Source organism: Vombatus ursinus, unplaced genomic scaffold, assembly GCF_900497805.2.
Source record: "Vombatus ursinus unplaced genomic scaffold, bare-nosed wombat genome assembly UNPS02014945.1, whole genome shotgun sequence".
NCBI lineage: Eukaryota > Metazoa > Chordata > Mammalia > Diprotodontia > Vombatidae > Vombatus > Vombatus ursinus.
In genome coordinates, this window is record NW_020954723.1 from 6,430,076 (window position 1) to 6,446,835 (window position 16,760).

The 16,760-nt window shown below is 39.2% G+C and overlaps 1 protein-coding gene across 9 annotated transcripts in view; it reads left to right on the top strand.

Moving 5' to 3' along the window:
- The window catches only part of FOXN3 (forkhead box N3), a 453,536-nt gene extending 441,849 nt beyond the window's left edge, over positions 1-11,687 (top strand). For all 9 annotated transcript variants that reach the window (XM_027844682.1, XM_027844683.1, XM_027844685.1 and 6 more), the window contains one exon: positions 9,776-11,687. In XM_027844682.1, the coding sequence (XP_027700483.1) occupies positions 9,776-10,316 (541 nt within the window). In that variant the 3' untranslated portion in view covers positions 10,317-11,687. The remainder of the gene's footprint in view (positions 1-9,775) is intronic.
- The last annotated feature ends 5,073 nt before the right edge of the window (positions 11,688-16,760 follow it).

Below are 16,760 nucleotides of genomic sequence, written 5' to 3' on the forward strand. Positions count from 1 at the left end.
ACCTGGAAGAGATAGGTGTACCTATCTACTATGGATCAGACACAATACTAGGCACTAGAAATACAGGTATAAAAAAAGAAACAATGCCTATTCTCAAGAACTTTAACTTCTAACAGAGGAGAGAATGAGTACAAGAACCTTCCATTTTCATTCACCTTTGGCAGAACCACAATAGTTTCATAATTGCCATTTTTAATTTTTAGTTTTTAACATTCACTTCCACAAGATTTAGAGTTCCAAATTTTCTCCCCATCTCTCCCCTCCCCACCCCAATGGCAAGCATTTTGCCTTCCCTTCTATTACCCTCCCCCCCATTCTCTTATTCCCTTCCCCTTCTATCTTTCTGTATGGCAGGATCAATTTCTATACCTCATTACCTGTATATCTTATTTCCCAGTTGCATGTAAAAAACAATTTTTAACATTTGTTTTTAAAACTTTGAGTTCCAAATTCTCTCCCTCTCTCCCCATCCACCCTCACTGAGAAGGCAAGCAGTTCCATATAGGTTACACATGTGTAGTCATGCAAAACACTTCCATAATAGTCATGTTGTGAAAGACTAGCTATATTTCCCTCCATCGTATCCCGCCCTCTGTTTATTCTATTCTCTCCTTTGACCTTGTCCCTTCTCAAAAGTATTTGCTTCTGATTACCCCCTCCCCCAATCTGTTCTCCCTTCTATTATCCTCCCTCTCTTATCCCCTTCCCCCCTATTTTCCTGTAGGGTAAGATAGATTTCCATGTCTAATTGAGTATGTATGTTACTCTCATTGGATTTGACTTAAGAAGGGAATAAGATTCATTCATTCCCTCTTGCCTCCTTACTCTTCCCCTCCACTGTAAAAGCTTTTTCTTACCTCTTTTATGTGAGATAATTTACCCCATTCTACCTCTCCCTTTCTTCTCCCAGCAAAATCCTCTCTCACCCCTTAATTTTATTTTTTAGATATCATCCTTTCATATACAACTCACATTGTGCCCTCTGTCTATATCTATATTCTCTCCAACCACCCTAATACTGAGAAAGGTCTCATGAGTTACAAATATCATCTTTCCATGTAGGAATGTAAACAGTTCAACCTTAATAAGTCCCTTATGATTTCTCTTTCCTGTTACCTTTTCATGCTTATCTTGAGTCTTGTATTTGAAAGTCAAATTTTCTATCCAGTTCTGGTCTTTTTATCAAGAATTCTTGAAAGTCCTCTATTTCATTGAATTTCCATTTTTTTCCCCTGAAGGATTATACTCAGTTGCTGGGTAGGTGATTCTTGGTTTTAATCCTATCTCCTTTGACCTCAGAAACATCATATTCCAAGCCCTCTGATCCCTTAATGTACAAGCTGCTAAATTTTGTGTTATCCTGATTATGTTTCCACAATACTTGAATTGTTTCTTTCTGGCTGCTTGAAATACTTTCTCCTTGACCTGGGAACTCTTGAATTTGGCTATAATATTCCTAGGGATTTTCCTTTTGGGATCTCTTTCAGGAGGTTATCAGTGGATTCTTTCAATTTCTATTTGACCCTCTGGTTCTAAAATATCAGGGCAGTTTTCCTTGATAATTTCTTGAAAGATGATGTCTAAGCTCTTTTTTTGATCATGGCTTTAAGGTAGTCCAGTAAGTTTTAAATTGTCTCTCCTGGGTCTATTTTCCAAGTCAGTTGTTTTTCCAGTGAGATATTTCACATTGTCTTCTATTTTTTCATTCTTTTGGTTTTGTTTTGTTCTGTAATTTCTTGACTTCTCATAGAGTCATTAATTTCCATTTGCTCCATTCTAATTTTTAAGGAATCATTTTCTTCAGTGAGTTTTTGGACTTCCTTTTCCATTTGGCCCATTCTGTTTCTTAAGGCATTCTTCTCCTTATTGGTTTTTTGGACCTCTTTTGCCATTTAGGTTAGTCTATTTTTTTAAGGTGGTATTTTCTTCAGCATTTTTTTGAGGTCTCCTTTAGCAAGCTGTTGACTCATTTTTCATGATTTTCTTACATCACTCTCATTTCTCTTCCCAATTTTTCCTCTACTTCTCTTACTTGCTTCTCTTTTGAGCTCTTCCATGGCCTGAGACCAATTCATATTTTTTTTTTGTAGGCTTTGAATGTAAGAGTTTTGACTTTGTTGTCTTCTTCTAGTTATATGTTTTGATCTTCTTTATCACCAGAATAAGATTCTGTAGGTTTTTTTTTTCCACTGCCTGCTCGTGTTTCCAGCCAATTACTTGACTTTTTAACTCTTTGTTAAGGTAGAGCTCTGCTTCCTCTGTGGAAGGTGTACTGTTTGAAGCTTCAGAGATTTTGTACAGCTGTTTTCAGAGATACTTCTAGGGTCCTGTAAATTTTCAGTTCTTTCAGTTCTTCAGTTCTTCAGTGGTATGATCAAAGGAGAAGTATTTCCTCTTTTTCTGGCCTGTGCTTTGGTCTGTGAGTGACCACAAGCACTCTTTTCTGCCTTGGAACTGTGAGGATGATTCCCTCTCCATCACCGCCACAAGCTCCACTATGCCAGCACTCCTCCTTACCCAAGGACTGCCACCCAGAGCTATGACCCCAGATCCAAGCACTGGCAAAGCAAGAGAATCCTGCCTCAGCACCAGCAAAGAGATCCTGGAATCCCCTTCTGATCAGCCACTCGATCCTCCTTTTGTCTGTGGGCCAAGAGTTCCAGAATCAGTTGCTGCTGCTGCCACTAGGTCCAGGGCTGGATTGTGCTCCTCTCTCATCCAGATCTGACAGACATTTCCCACTGACCTTCTAAGTTTTCTTTGGCATTTGTGAGTTGAGAAGTCTGGAAACTGCCACAGCTGCCCGTGATTCACTCTCCTGAGACCTACTCTGGGTTTGCTGGGGGCCTGTCTTTGCCTGTGTGGCCCACGTTGAACTGCACTCCTCTCCCAGCCTGGCACAACAGACCTTTCTTATCAACCATCCAGGTTGTCTTAGGCTGGAAATTTGTTTCACTCTGTCTTTTTGTGGGTTCTGCTGCTCTAGAATTTGTTTAGAGTCATTTTTTACAGGTATGTGAAGGGGCTTGGGAGAGAGCTTAAGCGAGTCACTGCTTTTTACTCCACCATCTTGGCTCTGCCCCGAGTCTCACGAAAGGCATTCTTAAAACAACATTGCTGTTACTATATACAGTGTTCTCTTGGTTATTGACTATCTGTGACCTTGGGCAAGCGACTGAACCACCTTGGCCCCTGGTTTCCTTATCTATAAAAAGGAGCTGCTGAACAAGATGTTCTCTGAGGTTCCTTCTGATTCTCAATTTCTGGTCCTGTGAGCTCTGGGCCTCAATTTCCTCATCTGTTAAATAGCAACATTAGACCAGATGACTTTTAATGATCTTCTAGCTCCAAATCTGTGATCCTTTCCCTTGCTGCTGTTCCACCTGGGCTGTGTTACTTCCTTTCCCTACTCATCTCTACCTCTCCTAAGCCTGGGCAGTGGGTGTGGCAGGAGCACAGTGAGGGTGAGGGGAGGGAGGAGAAAGCCCACCTTTGGTGTTAAAACATAAGGAATCAAGCCCGCTATCCCCAAGGTCAGAAATACCCTTATGGGGCATGCAGAGGTATCTCTTGGTTCATGATGAGAATCTAGAAGCTAGTAAATTTAGATCAGTGACTTAGAGCTAGAAGTGACCTTTAAGGTCATCTAGTCTGTGATGTCAAATGCAGATAGAACTGGGGACCACTAAGACATATATAAGGATCCCTAAGGGCTTCATGTTGACTTAGTTTTTTTTTCTATTTTTAAAATTTTTTTTTCCTTTTTATTTATTTATTTGTTTGTTTGTTTTTAGTTTTCAACATTGACTTCCACAAGATTTTGAGTTCCAAATTTTCTCCCCATCTAGTCCCTCCCCCCACCCCAAGAGGGCATCATTCTGAATACCTCTAATCTGCCCTCCCTTCTATCTCTCCCCCCTTCTCTTATCCCCTTCCCCTTCAATTTTCCTGTAGGGCAGGATCAATTTCTATACCCCATTTCCTATATATCTTATTTCCCAGTTGCATGTGAAAACAATTTTTTTTAACTTTTGTTTTTAAAATTTTGGGTTCCAAATTTTCTTGACGTAGTTTTAAAACGTGTTATTGTCTGTGTTTCATTATATTTTTATTTTGTTAAATATTTTCCAATTATGTTTTAATTTCATTTGGCCACACTCCATATTTGACGTCCCTCATCTTGGTTAGCCCTTTCACTTTACAACTGAGAAAACTGAAGTCTTTACACAAGTAGTTAGTAGCAGAGCTGGGATTTGAACCCAGCTTCTCTAGCACCAAATGTTAATACTCTTTCCTTGTACCACACGGAAGCCACCATTGCTCAGTAGAAACTATTTGTGATATGTCCCAAGACCCAGAATTAGGATCTTTTTTTTTTAAACTTCTTTGTCAGCCAAACATAAAAGGGCAGCCTCAGAGTACCCACCCGCCAACAATTGAGAGCCATTGAGGAGAGCCAAAGACTACACACCCAATATTCTGTGTGGAAAGAAAGGAATGCTCTAGACCAGTAAATCTCTATAGAAACCTCAAGGCAGGTAGGTGGCATAGTAGATTGTGTACCTCACTTGGAATTAGGAAGGCTTGAGTTCAAATCTAGCCTCAGAAACTAACTCATTAACTCTATTTGCCTCAGTTTCCTCATCTGCTAAATGAGCTGGAGAAGGAAATGGCAAACAACTCCAGTGTCTTTGCCAAGAAAACTCCAAGCGGGGTCGCTGAGAGTTGGACACAACAACAACAAAATAGAAACACTGACACAAAGGAAAATTGACAAAGGACAAAAATTAGATCAGCTATCACCAGGAGTTATTAGAGACTGGATTTGGAATCAAAAGACCTGGGTTCAAGACTTAGCCAGGCTGCTTACCATCTTTATTTGTGACTTTGGGCAAATGAGTTAACCTTTCTGGGCTTCAATTTTCTCATCTTTAAGAGTGAAAATTTTGGAATAGATGATTTCTTAGGTCTCTCTAATCTATGATCCATTGACCTGCACTGAGAGTATCAACGTATTATGCTAAAGGCATGCTGGATAGGATAGTTGGCCACTTTGTGGCAGCATTTATTTTATATTGTTCCTAATGTGTAACTACACTAGAATACATCCCAAGTAATTGTTCTTCATAATGATAACTTTGAGTTATTGATGAAAATTTGATGTGTCAAAACAAAAAAGTGTATGATGCATTTCAGAAAGACTTTCCTCAAAACAGCTCAATTTTTTTTAATGTTCCAACACTTAAATGATTTATCCTCAGCCATCCAGAAAATGTGACCACCTATTCTATAATGATAATAACTTCTCTTTAAGTATTCTCTTTACAACAAGACTGTGAAGAATATATTAACCATCTTCATTTTAGACATAAGAAAACTGAGGCTCAGGTTAATTTTTATACCTCTTCATGGAAAGAGTCCCACCAACTACCAATATCTCGTTCCAAATTAGTCATTCAATTTAGTGTCCATTTTCTTGAATGTAAAATGGGAATAACAGTTGTTATCTACTGCCCAGGGTAATTGTAAGGATCAAATAAGATGCAGAACACTTTGTAAATCACTATATGAATGCTAGCTATTGCTTCTGCTGCTGCTGCTGCTGCTACTACTACTACTGCTACTACTACTGCTACCATCATCATCATCACTACTATTCCCCAAGATTAGGTGGGACTCCTTTCATGAAGGGCCATGAAAAAGGGGATTGTTCTATCATCATTATCTTTCATCACTGAACATTAGTTAGTCCTTGTAGCATGATCATAGTATAAAATTATTTGGGGAAAAGGGCATCCTAGTGTTAGTATTAGTAAGTATTAAAAGTTCTGACGCTCTCTGTCTCTGTCTCTCTGTCTCCCTTCCCCCATCTCTCTTTTGTCTCTCTCCCCTCTCTTGTCTCTCTCTCTTCCCCCCCTTACTTTCCCCCCTTGTCTCTTCCCCATCTCTCTTTCTCTCTCTCCCCCATCTTTCTCTGTCTTTGTCTTCCCTTCTCTCTCTTTCTATCTCTCATCCATCTGTATCTCACTATATCGATCTCGTCCTCCTTCCCCTCTCATTCTCCCTCCCTCCTCTGTTTCTCTTCTCCTTCTCGCCCCACTCCCCCAACTCTCATTCCTCAAGGGTTCTGGATGGCTGAGATTTTGCCACACCTAGTTTTAGAAGATAGGAGAAGAGGATTACGCATTATAGCAAGGTTTCTATCTTCAGACATTAAAATTTCAAAAGTTTTGGAATTTTGAAGGAGAAAGGAGTAATCAAACTCCATTTATGTCTGAAATTTAGTTCCAAGGAGCACATTTCCCCAATGATGGCTGAGTCACTGTCACTTGAGGTTGAAAATACACATGTTTGAAGGTTCTTTTTCACACTCCCAGGTCTTTGGGGTCAATACAAGTTTGGGAGGGGTAGTGGATTCTCTTGTCCAAGCCACTGAAGTTTTAGTAAGTCAGTACTGTCCAAGGTCAGTGAATCAAGGTGACTCCAGTGCTGACCCAGGGTGTGCAGGACACATCTGCTTTTTGCTCAGTTTTGTACAGTATGTTCCCTTTTATCCAGCATCCAAATATACCCAAAGCTCAAGTAACTAGAATTTTTCCCACAGGACTATGGAGTGATAATTAATGTTCATCATGATGACCCTGAGGCAAGATCCCGATGTCCCTTCTGAATATTTGAAGATTAAATTACATTTGTTAGAATTTTCATGTTAATTATATTATCATTTGTTGGAAGTTAGTGATGTGGGCACAGTAATGCCCACTTAACCAAAAATAGTGACTTAACCAGGGTGCCCTTTTTCCCACCCATTCTGACTAAAATAAATTTTATCCTGTGATCATGCCAGAAGGACTGACTAATAGAAGTATTCACTGATGAAAGATAATGATGATGGAACCATCCCCTTTTTCATAGCCCTTCATGAAAGAAGTCCCACCTACTACCAGGATTTCCTCAAAAGTCAATAAATTCAATAAAGTGTCAAGAGCCTCCTGGGTTCCAGGCACTCTGCTCCACTCTGGGCAAAGGAAGACAGAAATGTAACAGTCCCTGCCTTTAATGAGCCTATAGTCTCTCTAGGGAAACAACATGTATACATAGAAGTTTATACAAAACATAGAGTAAATACATAGCAATTTTGGAGCTTTGGTACTAATGGGGAGGGGGTATAATTCCAGAAAGCCTCCTTTAAGAGTTAGCATTTGAGCTTGGCTTTGAAGAAAGAGAAGGATTCTAAGAGCAGATAATGAGGAGGTACATTGCATACATGGGACACAGCCTGTGCAAAGTCACAAAGGTAGGAAATGTAATATAAAAGAAATAGTAAGTTAGTTTGATTGGAATGTGAAGTCCAGGAAGCAGAGGAAGGGAAGAGAACAAGCATTTGTTAAGTACCTACTATGTGTCAGGCACTGTACTAAGCATTTTAAAAATATCTCATTTGATCCTTACAACAACCCTGGGAGGTAGATGTTGAGGGGATGTTAAAGGGAAATAATGTATAGTCATCTTGGAAGGGTATTTGGAGCCAAATTACAAAGACCTTTGAGCCCCAAATAGAGAAGCTTATATTTTATTCCAGATAAGGTACTATTGGAACTGGTTGTTTTTTTGTTTTGTTTTGTTTTTGTTTTTGTTTTTTAAATCAGGCCAGTCATGTGATTATACTTGTTTTCAGAATGTCACTTTGGTAAATCAGTAGAGGGTGAATTATAAAGAGGAGAGGCTTGAGTTTACCCATCAATTCAGTTGCTTAATCTTGTCATTTCTGCCTCCACAACATCTCTCACATCTGTCCCCTTCCTACTCACATAGCTACCATCCTGGTTCAGAGCCTGGTCGCTTCTATAATACTGTAATAGCTTCCTAATTGGTCTTTCCTCTCCAAGTCTTTTCCCCTTTCCAATCCTTCCTTCACAGAGTGGCCAAAGTGAGTTTTCTATCATGCCATTTTCTAGTATGCTTTTCACTCTTAGTACATTCCATTGGTTCCATATTACCTCCAGGATCAAATATAAACTCTCTCTGACATTTAAAGCCCTTCATAACCTTGTCCCGACCTAATTTTCCAATTACCTTATTGTATATTATTTCCATTCACATACACTACAATGCAGCCAGACTATCCTTCTTGTTCCTCACACAAGACATTCTCCCACCTCTCTACCTTTGCTTTGGCTATCTCCTCAAGCCTGGAATGCACTTACTCCTCACCTCTGACCCTGAGGAGGCCTTGTTCATCTTCAAAACTCAGCGCAGGTGCCACCTTCTACATGAGTCCTTTTCTGATTCCCATACCTACTAGTACTTTCCGCCTGAAATTATTTTGTATGTGTGTTTTTTCTATACCTCTATATATGAATATGTTGCCTTTTCTGGTTAGACTTTTACATGCTTGAAGACAGAGAATGTTTTTACTTTAGTCTTTGCATTCCCCTAACCTGGCACATAGTAAATACCTAAATTTCTGTTGCTTGATTGATTAGTAATAAGAGATTATAGCAGATGATAGTTAATTTAAAGCCTGACTTATGGATGTGGCCATGTTAGTAGAGAGAAAGGAAATGGATGTCAGAAATGCTATGGAGTCATAATTGACAAGCTTTGGGAGTCTGTTGAAAAGAAGGGGGATAGGGTTGGTCAGGCAATGAAAGATCTCTCTAAAAGTTGTGGACTTAGATTCCTGAAAGGTGGTTTTATCAACAGAAATAGGGACACTAGGAAGAAAAGGTTGTGTTTTATGGGGAAAGTTAATGAGTTGTATTTTAAACATGATTGAGTTTGAGATGAGTATGGGATATTCACTGAGAAATGTCCACTAGGCAGTTGATGATTTAGGAACTGGAACTCAGGAGAGAGTAGGGCTGGATATATAGATCATCAAAGAGATAGCTTGTTAGAACTAGGAAGGTATCTTAGCAATCATATGTATTGGGTCAGCAAACTATAGCCTACAAGTCACATTGAGCTCAGCACTTGTTTTTATACAGCCCATGAGCTAAGAATGGTTTCTAAGTCCCTGATCTGTTAGAAATCACTGCCCCTGTTTTACAGATGAGGAAAATGTTCCCTAGGTCACTTCTGAACCTAATATCTAGGTCTTAAGGATCCAGTGGGAGAGAAGTTGACCACCCTGCGTGGATGAGCATCCTACCAACTCATCTCTCCATCCCTGGCCTTATATTTAATCTCCTGGAAATACACACACACACACACACACACACACACACGTGTATGTATATATACATATGTATGTATGCATGTATGTATATTTATATACACCATAACTCTTTTTTCCTGTGAGCAACTGCCCTGAGAAAAGACTGCTTTCTCATTCACCTTCAAGTGTCCATCCATACCAACATGAGATGCTTTCTGATTCCATAATCTTTGCTAAAAATTCATGGAATGGAACAACAGCCTGATTTTTCAAAACTTATTTAAGATAATAAGCTTCCACCAACTATCAGAGAAGGATTGTTTTGACTCCCTGGTTATCCACACTGAATGAAAATATCATTGATGGAAGACTAATATAGGCTATTGCGGCACTAGTATTGGTGACCATTTCTTCACACCATTTCTACTTCTCCCATTGGAGATCTGATGTTCTTTCAGGTATAGCAGTGCCAAGTTACCAGGCTCAATCTTGAATAACTTGATCACAATTTGACCTTTCTGAGGTGAAAATAATTTTTTCTGTAGTCAAAAGCAAAAACTGTTTGATATTTTTTTCCTGCCTGTTTTGATGCCATACCTTCTCTCCTTTCTTCAGGAATGGCATGACCAGTTGTCGGATGCGGACAGAAAGTGAGCAGTCCTGTGGCTCTCCAGTTGTTAGTGGTGACCCAAAGGAAGATCACAATTATAGCAGTGCCAAATCTTCCAACCCCAGGAGCACCTCCCCAGCCAGTGACTCCATTTCTTCTTCCTCTGCCGATGACCATTATGAGTTTGCTACAAAGGGCAGCTGTGAGGGCAGTGAGATTAGCTTCCAGAGTCACGAGAGCCATAGTGAAACCGAAGAGGATGACAGGAAGCATAACAGAAAGGAGACCAAGGATTCTTTAGCTGACAGTGGGTATGCGTCACAGCACAAGAAAAGGCAGCATTTATCCAAGGTGAGGAAAGTCCCTAGTGATACGCTGCCCCTTAAAAAGCGACGCACAGAGAAGCCCCCTGAGAGTGATGATGAGGAGATGAAGGAAGCAGCTGGGTCTCTCTTACACTTAGCAGGAATCCGATCCTGCTTGAACAACATCACCAATCGGACGGCAAAGGGGCAGAAAGAGCAAAAGGAAACCACAAAAAATTAAAACAAATCATTGATTTGTTTTGAACTTAGTAAAAAAAAATTTTGTTTCAGCACGTCAGGAGAATTCTAATGATTTGTGGCAATATCAGCAATTTTTTTCCCTTTTGGTTTGGTTTAATTTTTTTTTTTTGGACCCTTAAGATTTTTTATTTTTAAAGGAGATTGAAGCCATAGAACTCGTACTGACACTCAGCTGTTTTACAAAAGCTTTTCATTATCTGAAGACAAAACCATAAAAGCCAAAATTTACGTTGCTTTCTCCAGCTTGTCAGAATACATGGTTGACTATGCCGTGACACCCGCTTTAATGCAATGGAAGTACAATTTGGCACCAGTTACCCCTTGGCACCTAGAGGAGATGTGCACAAATCAGTCATTGGTCAGGCCCAACCCCTAGGATTAAGAAATTAAAATGTTCACACGATTGGGTTAAAGATTTGAATGTGAATTAAGGATATTTGGGGAAAGCAGGAAGCCCTTCCATCTCGACAGAACCGGGAACCAGTCAGGGGCACTGTGGGTTCCAGTGGTGACGTTGCAAGTTTGGAGTTGCCACATGTCAGGCACGGTGGTTTCCTGCTTTTACATACCCCGTGGCTTAGAAATGTAAAGACTGATACCTTTTTAAGTGGTGGAAAGTGAACTGTGTATGTGATGGGTTTCAGTGAATGATGAGAAAGAAATAGGGCAAATGGTTAGAGATCTCACTAATCATTGAATTCTGTCTTCTATAGTAGATTCAGAAGCCATAAATCCGAAGATTGGCACTGCGTACAAAAAATAACAATAATGCAGAGAACAAGCTATGTCTTCTTAACTGCCTGAGTGAAAAGCAATCAAGTCTAAGAAATTACAGTAGATATTAAGGAAGGAAATAATGATACAGCTTTTTTTCTGTGGATCAAAAAATATTTGATCTAGTTTTTAAAAAATTTAGAAGCTACAAAACCTGCCATTAGTATTATGATGTGTTTAAATAAATTGTTTTCAAGGCATATTGGTGGACGAGAAAATAATATCTACCAAAAAGAGCTCCTAAGCTGCCCTCAAAATGGAGTTTGCAGTTAATGTCAGTCAGGATTCATCTGTGCAAAAATCATTGATTTTCAGATTCACCCAGTGTAGCCAGCAAGAATATCTGATCCACAGTGCATGGATTCCTTTGAGGAAAACAAAACAAGAAATCACAAAAAAAAAAACAAAAAAACAAAAAAACAAAAAAAACTTTTTTTATTCAAAGATAACAAAGTTCTTGTAAGGTAAATAATGTATTTAGCATGAAGCATGAATTATTTTCATATAAATATAGAAAATAGAGAAAAGGCTATGCCTCTAATTTTTAAGCCTTTAGGCTTAGAATTTTTTTGTTTTGTTTTTTTTTTTTTTGTTCTGGTTGGGTTTTTTTTTATTGTTGTTTTGTTTGTTTTGTTTTTGTTTTTTTGAAGCAGGTGTTTAAGGTTTAACCTTCTTCAGGGACAAACACTGACTGTTGGGGAATTTACTCTGCAATATATATAAATATATATATATATATATATATATGTATGTATATATATATATAAATAAACTCCATGCTCTGGTAGGGCTTGGATGGTTGAACTATACTGCCTTGTCTGAACATTCAGCCCCCTTCTCCCCCACCCTGACTTCTCTGTTTAAAAAAGTGTGTCCTTTCTCTTTGTCTGTACGTGTCTAACATGACGCAATAATTTGAGGGCAAATTTAGTAGTGAGTGTGTATGATAGAATCAGGAGAATAATGGGAAGCTGAAACTGAGAAAATCATGATGATTTGGTTCTAGGATAGATGGCAGTGAATAATTATGCAAATTTGCCCCTAAGGAGGAAGAAGAAATTGCTAACAGGCCTTATCTGATGATGGTGTGAAATACGGTACAGTGTTCAGGAGACAGTGACACAGGTGGTAGAAATGCAACTCCCAGGACATTTTACAGTAACAATAGAATTTAAAAAGAGGCAAGAGGAAGTCCCTGGTCTCCATTTCCTCAGTGCTCTAGAATCTTCTCCTAAAATCATCTGAATCAGGAGGATACTGTATTACAGGACAACCTAGTAAAAAAGCAGAAACCCCTCTTATTTTTCATTTCTTTTAAAAAATGCAAATATGCCCATAATGTCTTGGGTTTTTTCTCCTTTTCAGAAACCTGACAAGCTAACAACAGAAAGATCTGATATTTTTTCCCCACCTCCCCGGTGAATTGAAATTAAAACAAACCAATTACCACCTGATATGGAAAGACTCTAGTAATTTTGTTAAGAAACAGAAGGCTCCTGCCAGGGGTTCAAATCCATCTGTGGGTGTTTGGCAAGGGAAAGTAGGCCTTTAAATCAAAGGAAGAAGACCAATTGGCCCACACTGCAGAGTTGTTTTCCTCTGATTCAGTGAAGAGGGAACTCTTTGTTTTATAAATATATCACAAGTAGAACCAGTTAATTGAGCCTGAATTCCTCTTTTGCCGATTCAGCAGCATTACTCAGGCAAGATTCTGTCGCTAAAGGATGAGTATTTTTTGTCTGGGTGAATGGGGATAGAAATGGAGGCAATCTGTTCTCTCGGGCTCAACTAAGATCCCTTGCACCATGAAGGAGGTCACCCAAAGACAGAGTGAATCTGAGTTCTCCTTCCAACCATCTTGTCATTGTTTCCTACCCTTCAATTCCTGCAGAATGATAGAAGAGATTCCCCTCCCCAGCCTCTCTCCCTCTAAATCATATTTAATCCATATTCTCAGAATGCATTCAAGCCTGATTCTGGCAAAGTGTTGTTCCTTCCAGTAAGTACCTGTAAAGAGTTCCTGATCATTTCACTTTTAAATGAGCAAAGACCCTTTTTAGAAGACCATAAAATGTATCACGTAATTTCTTGTTTTGCTCTCTTTGAGAAACAGATCTTACTAAGTGTTGTGTTCTTTACTCTTGAACCACTCTTTTGCTTAAATACCTCAATCAGCAACTTTCCAAGTGTCATTTTTCCCAAGTCTCACTTTGTTGGGGCAACTTTAGCAGGGGCTCATTCTTCTCCTCTTGATTTTGAAGCTTACACGTTGTACATAACCAAAACAATGAGTCAATGCAGAGTCACAGGATCTGAATTGGAAGCAGCCTCTAAGGCCATCCTGTCCCGTCCATAGCAGGCCAACAGTCTCCTCTGTAACAAATCTGAAACTGGGTCATGCAGTTTTTCCATGAAGACCACTACTGTGGCGGAACCCACTATCTCTTGAAGAAGCCCTTTCAACAGTAGCTGTAATTGGTGAGGAAGGGTTTTCCTTCCAACAACCCAAAATGTGTCTCTCTTCAACTTCCCTCTCCCCTCTGAGGACAAGTTTAATCTATTCTCTACCTGTCTCCCTCTGGTTCTCTTTCCCCCAGTTCCATCCCAGTGATCCTCATATGGCATGATCTTAAAGGCCCTTCACTGGTCACCTTTTTCTGCATACTCTCCATCCTATTCATGTTCTTAAAATGTGGCACCCCCAAACTGAACACAATTCTCCAGATGGGGTCTGACCAGGGCAAAATTCACTAGGATTCTCCCTTCTCTTGTCCTGTACTAGACCTATCTAAATGTAACACACGATATCAGATTTTTTTTTAAATTTGTTTATTTTTTTTGGCTACGATATCCCTCTTCACTCATGGAGCTTACCATCTCCTTGAAACCCTAAATCTTTTTCAGATTAACTGCTGTCTGATCATACCTGACCTATTTTGAACTTAGGAAGTTAATTTTTGGAAGCCATTGTAAGACTTTATTTATATATTCCCCTAATTTCATCTCATTAATTTTTGGATCTATGCCCTAGCCTTTTAGGATCTCTTGGGCTCCTGATTTTACAATCCAGTGTGTTGGCCAGCCCTCTGAGCTTTGTGTGATCTGCAAGTTGGTCAGTATTACATCTAAGCCTTTTATCCACATCACTGGGGTGAACTGACCCCTAAGATGCTCTAATAGACACCTCCTTCCAAACTGGCATCCAACCATTAATTACTGTTCTTTGGGCTTAACCTATTTCAAATGTACCTGACTTTACTGTGGTTTAGACAGCATCTGTCCATCTTTTCCATATTACTAGAATGAGAGACACTATTCCAAACTTCATTAACATCTAGATAATCTCCATCCTCCACATTCCAGGGACCTACTAACCAGCACTTTTAGCATAGATGAGAGTCATTTGCCTGGGGCCAAAAGATAAGCCTGGAATACTCTATGCAGATCACTGTAAAATTCACCTTTCATGCCATGCTTTCTCACTCTTGCTAGTAGCATTTAGGGCCAACTCACCTGAAAAGAATTTACATTTAACATTTTAAAAAAAAATTTTAGCCAAGAACCTGGGGGGCGGGGAGGAAAAGGGATGCTATTTATAATGCACCTAGTTGAAGAACAGGATGGTCAGTGCCTTTGAAGGCAAAGGGACAGGAGACATGCAGTGCAGTAAAAAAATTAAGCAAAGCCCTATTTGTGAAAGAATATTTTGCATAAACTTAATCCACTTGAGGCCTAGGATTCCCTTCCAGACTTTTGATTCATCTTCCAATACCCATTTATTAGTTTGTCCTAATAAACTTACCTACTCGCCATTAGGAAGTGTTTTTCATTCTGTTCTCATAATTGGTCTTTTGGTCCTTGGTGGCTCCAAGCAGCATTTCAGCAGCATTTAAAACTACCTTAAGTGGCCTAGAACATATATGTACTCTGTAACCTAGAATCACATATTATTGGCTCTGACACATTTAAGAGAATATCTTTATATTTTTTTCTTAAATGATGTACATGTAGACAGTTTTTTTTAAATTCTATTAGATGTCATTTAATCTTTCCTCAATACTCAGAAAAGGGATTGCATTATTGATTTCCCTTCCTGCCCTATCCACAGTGTTCCATAACTTCTCCCTTCCCACCCCAACAAGTCTTTAAATTTCCCGGAGTTCCTTGGTACAGTTACCTATGTAGGAAGTTACCAAATCTTTGTTGCAGTGGTATCCCCCCCAAGAAACTCGGTCCCAGCTAAGCAAGCTATGAAAGATTTTTGACCTGATGCAATCATGGCAATTGTTTTAAGGTTTTTGGAAAGCTACATAACTAAATACAAAAAAGATCTGTAACAGACCTGGACTGAAAATCCTTTACCTTTTCTAAGACAAATTCAGGTGTTTGGAGCTAGCATAGTTGTTACTGACATAGCACTTAAGGTGAAAAGCCAGGCATACCTTGAATGGGATTCAGGAAACACTGAGCTGCAAATGACTGGAGCTTCTAGAGAGGAAATGTTTTTGATGGCTTCTCCCACTCCATGCCCCCTTCTCCTTCCCCCCATCCCCCAAGTCCTGCTATACACAAGGACTAACCAGTGTCCAAGTAATGTCAAACATATACCTAAAAAAATGAAATGTATGTTATTCCCACACTGTGTTCATGGACCTTCAGCCACATCATCGAATGAACCGAATGGAATGGTAACCAGAAGTTACTCGCAAGTGACCTGATGAGAAGAATTAGGATATGGGATTGAATTAAATATGTGTTGTTTTTGGTTTTGTTTTTTTTAAACCCACCTCACCTCATTCAGAATGGGAATGGTTTCTTTGTGGTGGATCACAGCTTGCCTGGATATTATAATATTTTTTTTTTTTGGTAGACAAGCAACTTGTTTAATCTTCTAGATTTTGCCACCAAAAGACCCTTTGGACCATGTGCATCCTCCTCTCGACCATGCCCGCATTATCAGTGTTGACTGTTAAATCCCCAGTATCATAGTTCACAACCCTCCAGTTATCTATTGAACACTGTTATGCACATAATCCAGCACTGTGATCTAATTTAAATAATACTTTTTTATTATTTATACTACTATAGATGATAGACATCAACACTTTTTTGCTATATAACCTAAGTGATAACCCTCTCTTAGTTACCTGCCAAACTCTGAAATTGTTTGGTTTCTATTGCAGTTAGCACAGCTACGATGTCGTAACAATGTCTTTTTTTCCTTCGTATCGTGTAAATCAAAAGTATATACGTTGTGTGTGTGGTTTCTGTTTCAAGCTGGAGTTTTGCAATGATTTACACATAACATTCGATGTTCTGTATACTTTTGTGAACCATCTGTTAATCCCCTCTTCCTTAGAAAAAGCACCCACCAATGTTGGTGCTTCTTTTCCTTTTACTTTCTTTCTATTCTTCCCTCACACTGGTTTATTCTTGAATTAAGCACAGACTTGTCTACTGGGTTGCTTTATCATTAGTAGTATACTCGACATTGCGATTCTTCCATGTTTTGACAAATAAGTGCTAATTTCACTGACCAAAAATTAGGGGAAGGATAAGGAAAACAGAATAAAGAAAATACAACTCTTAAAAGTCCAAACCTGATGTGTCCATATGGTGCTGCATCATTGTTGTTGCACATTTGAAAATC